Genomic DNA, 13,176 nt, shown 5'->3' with positions numbered 1-13,176 from the left:
ATCTCAGGCAATTAGTTGTTATTGTTATACAGACAAATATTACTGCAATGTAGCAAAGGTACGACAAATACTGTTTTTGATGAAGGAATATATGTTGACCAAGAAACTGGCAGAAGGTTTCCATGTAATTTTCCACATCCAGATACTTAGACAGAAATAGCTACTTCCTTTTCAAAAGACAATAAATTCCAGTTCTGGAGCACACCTCTGCCCTGTTCCTCTTACATTATGTGCTAATAAAGGATTTAAAAGCATGCCTTTCTTGTTCATAGGAGTACTACCACTGAGCCAAGTTAGCACTTCAACTGCAATGTTTGCGTATATGCTTCAGAGTATCACAGCTAGTTGAACAAAACCATCTAGCATTACATGCTGATTAATTCATATCAGTACTTTTGACTATCTAGGTGCAATTCCTTCCTGGTTAAAGGGTAGCCTTCTACGATGTGGTCCAGGGTTATTTGAGATAGGCTCAGAGCCATTTTATCATCTATTTGACGGACAAGCTCTTCTTCACAAATTTGATTTCAAGAATGGAGAAGTCACCTATTACAGACGGTATTGTACAATTTACATATTTCATGTTTTGTGATGTTAAGCAGTTCCACAAATTTCGTTTAGAAAGTACAGTAGTAATTCTGCTAGACGAATGTGAGGCGAACAAGTATCACAAAAGCATGGGAACCAATTTTGAATAAGTTTAAGTGGCTTGTTCTTTTGGAACAAAGTTACTTTATTTCATTCTGAATAGCATCATGCACAATATTAACTTCATAAAAATTGCCCAGGGCCTTACCATAATTAAGCAAATTATGATAAACTTCACCCTTAATAAATTTTAATTATTCATTAATTAAATAATTAATAATTTGGATGACCTCAGCCAAAGATTTGGTCAGCATACCTCAGGGCATGGAGATGGCAAAAGATTAGAATTGATATTCCTGCTCCTAACTAGCTATCCAGCAAGCCTGGACTGAAAAACAAATGTATAAACAGAATGGGATTGGGATTGAATACATCTCTGCAAAATAAAGTCTTGGGAATATGTGAGCAACTACTTGCCAATTATTTTCGAATCCTTAGAAATGCACCCCTCCCCCCAACTGCTTTATCTCTCCTTAAATTCCACCTTTAACCAAGTTTTTGGTCACACTTTCAAATATTTATTGAATTATACTCCACTCCTTTTTTCCTTATGGCTCTGTGAAATTAAGTGCTTTGAAATGTTCTAAATAAATGCAGTTCTTTTTATTGTTAGTGATTGTGTATAAGCACTTGTTGTCTTCACAAAACACTCAGCTGTTCAGTGTTTTAATGCAGTTGTTAATCCACTTAAAACAAATGAGAATATATCTGCAGTAGCATAGTAGAGGACAAGATTATATTTAATGTTAAACATTTGTTAATCAAAAGTTATTTAGACTTCAACAGAGAATTTTGTTTGCTTTGTAGGTTTGTTCAAACTGATGCTTATGTGAGGGCCATGACTGAGAAACGAATTGTAATCACTGAATTTGGTACTTTTGGTTATCCTGATCCATGCAAGAACATCTTCTCCAGGTTATAGAAATAATTTTGTTACTATTTAATTCAAAGTCTTTGTCTTGTAAAATGTGAATATCTGAAATGTGAGAAAAATGCACAGCCATTTTGAAAAAAAGAACAAACAAAAAAAAATCAAGCTGACAAAGTGTCATTAAACGTGGAGGTATCAGAAGTAATAGATTGGGTGAAAATTGCTCAGCAGACTATACTAGAAAGACTGCACATCATTACATTGCATTGTCATCTGATCCAAATGGCTTGTACCTGGGAAATGAGATGGAGATAGCAGAAGTATTGGCATAATCTTCCAATCTAGGGAGGTGTCAGAGGATTAAATTAGACAAATATAACATCTCTATTCAAGAAAGGGTGTAAGGACAATTCCCAATTACTGCAAGCCAGTAGTTTAACATTAGAGTTAGGCCAGGAAAAGAAATCAACAGGTATCTGAAAGGTTTGCGTTAATTCAGGAGAGCTAGTGGTTAGTTGACATTCTTCTATTGTAGAGAGATGATGAGAATGTATCTTACAAACATTGTTGATGTCAAGTAAGATCATCTGCACTTATTTTAATGGCTGATCAAGCCAACCGTGGAAAGGCAATTTAGAACATAAGAACCAGGAGCAGGAGGAGGCCACCTGGCCCCTCAAGCCTGCTCCGCCATTCAATAAGATCATGGCTGATCTTTTCGTAGCCTCATCTCCACTTATCCACCCTGTCACCATAACCATTAATCCCTTTATTCTTTAAAAAAATCTATCTTAGCTTTAAAAATATTCAATGAGGAAGCCTCAACTACTTCACTGGGCAGGGAATTCCACAGATTCACAACCATCTGGGTGAAGAGTTTCCTTCTCAATTCAATCCTAAATTTGCTCTCCCTAATGTTGAGACTATGCCCTTTTGTTCTAGTTTCACCCACTAGTGGATGCATCTTCTATACTTCTATCTTATCTACTCCCTTCATAATTTTACATGTTTCTATAAGATTCCCGCCCCATGCTTCTAAATTCCAATTAATATAATCTCTCGTCATAAATCAACCCAGCAAAGCTCCTCTGCACCCACTCTAATGCCAGTACATCCTTTCTCAAGTAAGGAGACAAATCTGCATGCAAGTGTGGTTTCATCCACACCCTATTCAGCTACAAAATAACCTCGCTGTTTTTAAACTCGATCTCTCTAGCAATGAAGAACAAAATTCCATTGGCCTTCTTAATAGTCTTATGCACTTGCAAACCAATCTTGTGTGATTCACGCAACATGCTGCATTATTTTTTCATTCAAATAATAGTCCTTTTTACTATTATTCCTGCCAAAATGGATGACTTCACATTTATCAACATTGTACCCCATCTATCAGAACTTTGTGAACTCATTTAGTCCTCTGCATTCATCTTAATATCATCCACAAACTTTGACAGACTGCACGTGGTCCCCAACTCCAAATCATCTATGAAAATTGTGAATAATTGCAGTCCCAACAATGATCCCTGAGGCACAACACTACTCACTGATCGCCATCCAGAAAAGCATTCATTTAACCCTACTCTTTGCTTCCTGTTAGTCAACTAATTCTCAATCCATGCTAATATATTGCCTGTAATGCCGTGCACTTTTATTTTATGTAGCAGCCTTTTGTACGGCACCTTGTCGAATGCCTTTTGGAAATCCAGATACCCACATCTACTGGGTCACCATTGTTCACTGTGCTCATATTGTCTTCATAGAATTAAACATGATTTGTCTTTCATGAATCCATGCTGCGTCTGCCCAATAGGACAATTTCTATCTAGATATCTTGCTATTTCTTCCTTGATGACAGATTAAAGCAATTTTCCCCACTACAGAAGTTAAGCTAACCCAACTATAATTCCCCACCTTTTGTCTACCTCCTTTTCTAAACAGTGATGTCACATATGCTGTTTTCCAATCTGCTGGAACTGCCTCAGAGATCAGCGAATTTTGAGAAATTACCGCATTTGCTATTTCTCCCTCCACCTCTTTTCATATCCTGGCATGCATTCCATCAGGGCCAGGAGACTTGTCTACCTTTAGCTCCATTAGCTTGCCCAACATTACCTCTTTTGTGATAATGATCATTTCTAGGTCTTCACCTACTTTAGTTAATTATTGGCATGTTTCTCATATCTTCCACTGTGAAGCCCAACACAAAATACCTGTTCAGTGCCTTGGCTATTTTCTTATTTCCCATTATTAAATCCTCCTTTTCATGTCTAAAGGTTTGTCACAAGTGCCTTGTCGGAAGTTGTCCTTGCCATGTGGGGAAAATTTCTGCTGATGGATTGTTTACAGGACTGACTTCTGCTTTGGAACTTCGGAAACCACGTGTTGCTGTGTGTGTGAATCCCTGTCTACAGTTGGTGTTGCCATTTACAGTGAGAATTTCCCCATTTTGCATGATTAATGTTGAGGGATTTCACATCTGTTGTGGCAGCATCCTCGAATCACTATTTGCATACTCTTCTCATGTCTTGTCACAGGCTGAATTGCGTAACCTCTTGGAATAAACAAGTGTGGATTTCTTAAAGAGAGATTCTGCTAAGATGAATCAAATTGAAATACTTGAAGAAGCAACAGAAGAGGTTGAAGAAGAAAATGTAATAGATATTGTTATGTGAAATTTAAGAAAGAGCTTGATTTAGCCCATAAAATGTTGAACAAATAAGAACAAAACTGAGGTGCATGAAATAGGAGGATCATAGCAGATTAGATAAAATATTATTTCAAGAACAGAAAAGAGTAAGTTGTGCTAAATGGTTGTTTTTTAGACTGGAGGATGTGAAACAGTGATGTTCCTCAAGCATCAATGCAAAGAGCGTTGCTTTATAAATTTTGGAAAACAGTATAAAATTTTAACATTTTCTGATAATACCAAACTTTGAGATGCCGCAAGCAATGAGGAGAATAGCAGTTGACTACAAGAGGATATAGAGTCAAAAAGTGTGGTGCTAGCAAAGCACATTGGGTCAAGCAGCATCAGGGGAGCAGAGTGTCGATGTTTCAGGCATAAGCCCATCATCAGGAATGTGGGGGGAGCTCAAGGGGCCTGATAGATAAATAGGAGGTGGGTGGGGGAAAGTAGCTTGGAAGGCAATAAGTAGATGAAGGTGTGGATTGATTGTGATAGGTTGGAAAGGAGGGTAGAGCAGATAGGTGGGAAGGAAGATGGTAAGACAGTTCAAGACGGCAGTGCCACATTGGAGGGTTGCACCTGGGATAAGGTGGGGAGAAGGTAGATTAGGAAATTGGTGAAATCGACATTGATTCTGTGTGGTTGAGGGGTCCCAAGTTGGAAGATGAGGTGTTCTTCCTCCAGGTTTTGGGTAGCTTGAATTTGACAGCGGAGGAGACCCAGGACTTGCATGTTCTTGGTGGAATGGGAGGGGGAGTTGAGGTAGTTGGCCACAGGGTGGTGGGGTTGTTTGGTGCATGTGTCCCAGAGACATTCTCTGAAAAGTTCCACAAGTTAGTGTCCTGTCTCCCCAATGTAGAGGAGACCACATCGAGAGCAACGGTCACAATAGATGAGGTATTTGGATGTGCAAGAAAATCTCTGCTGGATGTGGAAGGATCCTTTGGGGCCTTGGATGGAAGTGAGGGGGGGATTGTGGATGCAGGTTTACACCTCTTGCGGTGGCAAGGGAAGGTGCCGGAAGTGGAGGGTGTGTTGGTGGGGAGGCAGCGTGGACCTAATAAGAGATTCACGGTGGGAATGGTCTCTGCAGAATGCTGAAAGGGGAGGGAGGGAGGGAAATATATCTCTGGTGGTGGGATCTGACTGTAGGTGGTGGAAGTGGCAGAGGATGATGCATTGTATCCGCATATTGGTGGGGGTGAAAAATGAGGACCAGGGTTCTATCCTTGTTGCAGTTGGAAGGGTGGGGTTCAAGGGTCGAGGTGCAGGAAGTGGAGGGGATGCACTGGAGGGCATTGTTGACCACATGGGAGGAGAAATTGCAGTCCTTGAAGCAGGAGACCATCTGGAATGTTCTGGAGTGGAATTTCTCCTCCTGGGACCAGATCCGGTGAAGGCAGAGGATTTAGGAGTAAGGGATAAGTGTTTTACAGGAGGGGGGATGGGAGGAGGTATAGTCTAGTTAGCTGTGGGAGTCGGTGGGATTGAAGTAGATGACTGTTGAGTCGGTCACCAGAAATGGATTTGTGTTGGGTCAGTCGCCAGAAATGGTCTCCTACTTCAAGGACCACAATTTTCCCTCCCACGTGGTCAACAATGCCATGTAGCACATCTATTCCAATTCCCACACCTCCGCCCTTAACCACACCCCTTCAACTGCAACAATGATAGAACTCCCCTAGCCTTCACCTTCCACTCCACCAATTTCCACATACAACGCATCATCCTCTGCCATTTCTACCACCTACAGTCAGATCCCACCACCAGAGATATATTTCCCTCCCTCCCTTTCAGCATTCCACAGAGACTATTCCCTCTGTAACTCGCACTTTAGGTCCTTGCCTCCCAACAACCCACCCTCCACTCGCGGCACTTTCCCTTGCCGCCGCAAGAGGTGTAAAATCTGCACCCACAACAATGACCCCCCGACCGCTTCAACTCGTCCTCCCACTCCACAAAGACATATAAGTCTTAGGCCTCCTCCACTGCCAAATCCAAGCCACCCAACACCTGGAGGAAGAATACCTCTTCTTCCGCCTTGGGAACATCCAACTACACGGCATCAATGTCAATTTCACCAGTTTCCTTATCTCCTCTCCCCCTGCCTTATCCCAGATCCAACCCACTCTTCCTATCCACTCCACTCTTCCCTCCAACCTATCACCATCAGCCCCCACCTTCATCTACCTATCGCCTTCCAAGCTACCTTTCCCCCACCTCCACCCTCCTACTATTTATCTCTCAGCCCTCCTTGGGGTCCCCTCACATTCCTCATGAAGGGCCTTTGCCCAAAACGTCATCTCTCTTGCTCCTCAGTGGATGCCTGAACTGCTGGGCTTTTCCAGCACCACATCTTTTGACTCTGATCTCCAACATCTGCAGTCCTCACTTTCTCCTACAAAAGGATATGGACTAGCAGAATGGCCAAATAACTGTTGGGTAGAATTTAATACAAAGAAGTGTGAACTAACATAATTTAGCTGAAGGAATAAGGACCTGGTGAATCATGTGAATGAATTATTGTATCTATGAATCTCACTTATTAAGAGAGTAAGTAACAATACATGTGGGACTTTAGGTTTCATAAATATTAACATTGAGGACAGAAGCAGGGAAGAAGGAACAAAGAATTAAGATCAGTACAGTAAAGGAACAGGCTCTTTGGCCCACCAAGTCTGTGCCAACACATGGTATCTTTCTGAACTGAAAATCTTTTGCCTCAATACAGTCCATATATCTCTATTCCCTGCCGTTTTGTAGATCTGTCAAGATGCCGCTAAAATATTGCTATTGTATCAGCCTCCACCATCTCCTCTGGCAGCACATTCCAGGCACTTACCACCCTCGCACATCTTGCCTCTCACATCTCTATTAAACTTTCTCCATTTTACCTTAAACCTGTCTCCCCTAGCAATTGACATTTCTAGTCTGGGAAAAAGACTGACTATTCATTCTATCTATGCCGCTCATAATTTCGTAAACGTTTTTCAGGTCACCCCTCACCCTTTGATGTTGAAGTGAAAACAAACCAAGTTTCTCCAATCTCTCCTCATAGCTAATGCCCTCCACATCTGGCAACATCCTGGTAAACCCTTGCTGTACCTTCTTCAAAGCCTCCACAACCTTCTTAGTATGGCAACCAGAACCGTACACAAAACTTCAAATGTGGCCTAACGTTCTATACAGCTGCAAAATGACTTGCCAATTTTTATATCCGACCCAATGAGGGCAAGCATACAATACACCTTTGTGCCCACATTTATTCACTTGTGTTACCACTTTCAGGGAACTGTTGACCAGTATGCCTAAATCCCACTATATGTTGATGCTGTTAAGGTTCTTCCATTTATTGTATACGTCGCTCCTGCATTTAATCTTCCAAAGTGCATCACCTCATATTTGTCTGGATTAAATTCCACCTGCCATTTCTCTGCCCAAGTCTCCAGTTTATTTATAGCTTGTTGTATCCTCTGGCAATACTCTTACGCAATCTTACTAATCAGGTCACCTACATTCTCCTCCAAATCACTCATATATATTACAAACAACAGGGGTCCCAGCACTGATCCATGCAGTACATTACTGGTTACTGATATCCAATCAGAATAACATCCTTCCATTGCTGTCTTCTGTGATTAAACCAGTTCTGTATCCACCTTACTAGTTCACTGCAAATCCCATGTTAATTCAACTTTATATCAGCTCACCATAAGGAACCATGTCAGATTTGATAAAGTCCAAATAGAAAACATTGACTGTGCCCCCCAATCAATTATCTTTGTCATTTCCTCAAAACACTTAATCAAGTTAGTGAGGCACGACAGTCCCTAAGAATCTTCTCCAATAATTTCCCTACAAGTGACACAAAGCTCCATGTAAATTCCAGAATTATCCCTGTTGCCGTTCATAAAAAAGGAACAATGTTAGTTATTCTCCAGTTCTCCAGAGTTTATTATAACATATAGGACTCCGAGGAAACTTGAGAAGGTGTGTGCTGAAAGAATGTTTTCTCTTATGGGAGAAATTTGGACCAGTATAAAGATAAGGGGTATTCCATTTAACAGAGATAAGGACACTTCTTTTCTCAGAAGCAGACAAGTCTGTGAAACTCTTTTCATGAGAGATCATTAGCAGACCAGGTTATTGAATATTTTTAATGCAAAGGTGGATAGATTTTTGACTCTCTGGGGAGTTAAAAGTTAGGAAAGAAATGGTGTTGAGGCAGAACAGGCTTGAAAGGTCAAATCTGTTCCTAATTCACATGCTCACATGTAGGTCAACTGCAATTGATTTTTTTTCTCTCTCTACTCACATGTAGTCTGCAGTTCATTTTCTTCCAGTCAGCCCCTGTTCCATCACATTCTTGATTCTCCACGTTAAGCTTGACACTACTCTGGATTAATATGCTCTCTATGCTAGAAGAAGGCAAGGAAGTGGTTGCTCTTTTCTCCAGTTCATCCCCACTTACTACTGGGCATTTTGGTGTCACTTCAGACCTTCCATGGGGTTAATTATCATGGATATTAGGATTCTCTTGCACTTTTACTGCAAATCCCAGTTGTTTTGACGATGTAGTCATCAGCCAACAGGATTTTGGTCAGGAATATCAGTGCCTTTCTGCTTGTATTGCCTGTGGTCTTTACAAACTCTGTTAGGTCATTAATACAAATATAGATTGACATTTTTTTGTTTTCAGCACCACTTGTCACTCTTACAAGCTAACCTTATGAAGAGTGACTAGACTCAAACCATTAACTCAGGTTTCTTCCCGCAGATTCTGTCAAACTTGCTGAGTTTTGCCAGGTATTTGTGTTTTGTTTCAGATCGCCAGTATCTGCAATTCTTTGTTAAGTCTCATATTTCCTTTTTTTTTCCTGGTGAGCACCTTTCTTGCTCCATATCTAGATATTTAAGAAAGTAAATCTGAGGATATTAACAATAAAGCTTCATGTTTGTACTTGATACTGTGATTTCACCTGGTCCATCATATGCTACCTCCTGGGCATTATTACATATTAACAATCATTCCTTGCACATCATACAACCAGCCAGACATGTTATACATTCTCAAACTTAAATGGTGAGACAGTAGAATTTTTACTGTTTTACAAAACATTTCCAAGAAAATAAGCTTTGTCTTGAATTCAATCCCAATGGTTCTTCATGAGTAGGTGCTTACAGAGAATTCTGGTTGCCTTGCAACAGGACATTTCTGAGATAAATGTGTTTAATCCAGAATTTTCTAATTGTAATATTTGCCTATGTCTTTTTTTACACTTTTTATTTCTGTTCTTTTCAGATTTTTTTCCTATTTCGAAGGTATTGAAATCACTGACAATGCTCTAGTAAATGTGTATCCCATTGGAGAAGATTATTATGCCTGCACTGAAACCAACTACATCACAAAGATCAATCCGGAAACACTGGAAACAATACAAAAGGTTACTCATTCCTGCTTATAATATGTTGCTGTGATTGGGTGATTGAATTAGGGCATTCATAATGAATGTTTTTTGGATGCTGCCTGAACTGCTGTACTCTTCCAGCACCACTAATCCAGAATCATTCATAATGAATGCCGTAAGCATGTCATTCTGTTGTTGTAACATTTTTTTCACGTATTGCACTCCAAATCAGTTGAATAATTATCACATAGTTGTAACATGAAATGGCTTTACTTCGCTATCTTCCCATCAGAGGTACAATAAGTGCATCAATTACTTTTGCTTTAGTACTGCATAAATATTTTACCTTTGAAATCTTTAATTGAGAAAGAGGGAATGAAAAATGTTTTTTCACCTATCTATGTGAGTCAGAGGTGAAATTGCTTAACTTAGAGCATTCATTAATCTGCATTGATTTATTGTACAAAGAACAGCATGACTCACAATTTTGCTATATTGTGGCACTGGCACTGCGTTGCTACCCTTTCAATAAAATCATTAGCATTATGCATTCCAGATCTGGAAGCAATTATCATGGCACTGGTGTTAGAGAGTTAATCCTGTTCAAATGAAAAGGTTTTTGTAAAGGACAATCTCTGGTCATATTCTCACTCATAGAGAACACACAGGGATGTAAATTCAACACCATTGCTTACACAGAACAGATATAATAATATCCAACTTAGTACGGGATATATCTCCATTTTTCTTTGGAATCTGAACCAAAACTAAATTGGTTCCACTTTTATTTTTTCAGCAGGCCGTTGCCTGAAAGAGGCAAAATTGAAGTGAAGTTCCTGCAACTATTTTGACTTCAGCTGGCATTTCTAAATGGTGACCAGCCATGATTTTATTGAAGTGGGCTGAATGGCCTATTTCTCCTATGCCTTGTGGTCATACAGAACTGCCGATTCAAATGTTTTCAAATTGATCTCTGTGGGCTCCTCAGATAAAGATCCTAAGACTTCAGAAATAGTAATTTTGTAGAATTGGATTATAACAACATGTGCTTATCTTTGCCATGACATTTTTCAGAGCCAACTACAGTGCTATTTTTCTGGAATCACATGTAAATGACTAATGAATGGTCCCTGTTGTGGTGTGGTTTGAAGCTGACTGCTGATTAAGATGAGGGTGGTTCACCTTTATAGTCGTTATATTCTCTTTATTCACTCACTGAGTTATCTAGACCCTCAAATTCTTTTGATACTCTATAGAATTCAATTACTTGTTCTGTTGGTTTTAACATTCACTTGTCTTTGCTGCACATTAGCATTTTAGAAGATTTTGCTGTATGCATTATCAAACCATCTTAATATTCATTCTTGTGTAGAACAGTAGCACCACAGTTAACAAAACATGACATTATTGTTGTTTGGAAGATAGGAAAAGGAGCAGCCCATTCAGCCCCTCAAAACTGTTCTGCTATTCTATATTCTATGTTTGATCTTTACCTCAAATCCTTTGATCCATACATTAGCCTCATAAAAGTCAGTCAACCTCAGAATCTTCTTTTGCAAAGGGAGTTCTAGATTTCCCGTATATTTTATGTGGAAAATAAAAGAGCTTCCTAATTTCATCCCTGGATGTTTGAGCTCTGATATTCATTTAATCCTTTGTTCTGGATTCTCCTTTCCCAAAGAAATATGTCTCTTAAGCTACCTAATGTAATTTTTTTTGTCATTTTAAATACCTTAATTAAATCATGATGTTATTTCCCAGTCTGCTTACATTTGTGATTAATTTGTTAACCTATTAGCTTTCTTATAAATGCAACAACCTTATGAAGTAGGATGTCAGCTTCTTTCACTATTTAAGCTTTGTTTATCTGCATTCATTTCCTGGACTTTAAATATTTTACTGGGAAATGGTCTGGTTTTAATATACTTCTGACCTCTCTGGAGTCACTTTACTTTGTCTCCTTGCTATGCTAAGCATTGTACAGCTCCCTCGGTATTTAGTTCATTTTGTCACCAGAGGCCACAACATTATGATTTCAGGGTGACTTCAAATTCTGTTGATTTCTAATAAACCACCAAAAATTAGCTGATCCATTGTGGGAAGCAACATCAACAGTTCTATTAGAAGTTCTTCTCCAGCACAGGAAAACCACCACTGAGCATCTCAACAGTTAATCACATGCCCAGCAAGGTTAGTTACAAGGGTTTAATTAAACTCAGCTGCAATTAAGCTTTTAAACATAATTACTGCTACTGATTAAATATCAATTTCATAATCCCACGATGCAGCAACTTCTGGCCTAGAATTCTCTGTGAGGTCTAGCTTTTATGCGGTTCCCTCAGATTTGAATGATAAGGGTTCATGAGGTTAGGGTAATAATTAGTGAGGTTACAGGATTGGTGAAAATGGAGAAATCCAGAATAAGGATACGCAGGGTATTTTCAAATTGGTATAATGTAAGTTGTGGAGTGCTGCAAAGATCAATGCTGGTACCTAGCTACTACCAGCTATAATAATGGCTTAGATGAAAGTTATTAAGAGTAATGTTTTGTGAGATTACATCGAGGATATGGAGGATGATTAATTTATTTTTTATTAGCTATTTATCCTATATGCATAATTGGTAGAAGAGAGCATTAATAGAACGATGTAGGATCAATCTGAATTCCATATGAATCAGCAAGCATCACGGGTGACATATGCTATTTATTAGCATAGTAGGACTTGCTTATTATCCTATATAATAGATCCAAGTTTTTTAACAATACTAAGTGAGGTAAAGCAGTAAATTATGTGGATGACACAAAAGCAGTTAGCGTGCCAAGAGAGTGAAGGTATTAATATGTCAGGTGAGTTGATGGGGTCTTAAATTATATCAAGGGGTCAGGTTGGGTAAGTGTCAGATGTGGCACAGGTGAGGAGTAAGGAGAGAAGGGATGTGTGTGCAGCATGTCAGGTTAGGGAGGGGTATCGAGTTCAGAGGTATTAGGGGTCTGGGGGCATCAATGGAGAGTTGGAAACTCAGTTTAATAGCTGCCCAGAAGTTTGAGCAGGTTTTAATCCTCATAATGTTACCTAGATTACATTTAAGGTTTACATCAAACCCTCTGAACTCTCCAAATTTAAGGGAATTATTTAGATTTTTTTTTAGATTAGACTTACAGTGTGGAAACAGGCCCTTCGGCCCAACAAGTCCACACCGACCCGCCGAAGCGAAACCCACCCATACCCCTACATTTACCCCTTACCTAACACTACGGGCAATTTAGCATGGCCAATTCACCTGACCTGCACATCTTTGGACTGTGGGAGGAAACCGGAGCGCCCGGAGGAAACCCACGCAGACACGGGGAGAACGTGCAAACTCCACACAGTCAGTCACCTGAGTCGGGAATTGAACCCGGGTCTGAGGTGCTGTGAGGCAGCAGTGCTAACCACTGTGCCACCGTGCCGCCCACTAACAAGTCCACACCGACCCGCCGAAGCGCAACCCACCCATACCCCTACACATACCCCTTACCTTACACTACGGGCAATTTAGCATGGCCAATTCACCTGACCCG

The 13,176-nt window shown here is 39.9% G+C and overlaps 1 protein-coding gene across 1 annotated transcript in view; it reads left to right on the top strand.

Annotated features, from left to right (window-relative positions):
• Window positions 1-485: 485 nt before the first annotated feature.
• LOC132818734 (retinoid isomerohydrolase-like) overlaps window positions 486-13,176 on the top strand; it is a 38,893-nt gene continuing 26,202 nt past the window's right edge. Inside the window, exons 1-3 of the mRNA XM_060829784.1 lie at window positions 486-558; window positions 1,456-1,563; window positions 9,508-9,649. Coding sequence (XP_060685767.1) covers window positions 1,487-1,563; window positions 9,508-9,649 — 219 coding nt within the window. The 5' untranslated portion in view covers window positions 486-558; window positions 1,456-1,486. The remainder of the gene's footprint in view (window positions 559-1,455; window positions 1,564-9,507; window positions 9,650-13,176) is intronic.

Source organism: Hemiscyllium ocellatum, chromosome 9, assembly GCF_020745735.1.
Source record: "Hemiscyllium ocellatum isolate sHemOce1 chromosome 9, sHemOce1.pat.X.cur, whole genome shotgun sequence".
NCBI lineage: Eukaryota > Metazoa > Chordata > Chondrichthyes > Orectolobiformes > Hemiscylliidae > Hemiscyllium > Hemiscyllium ocellatum.
This window is presented reverse-complemented; position numbering and strand designations above follow the sequence as displayed.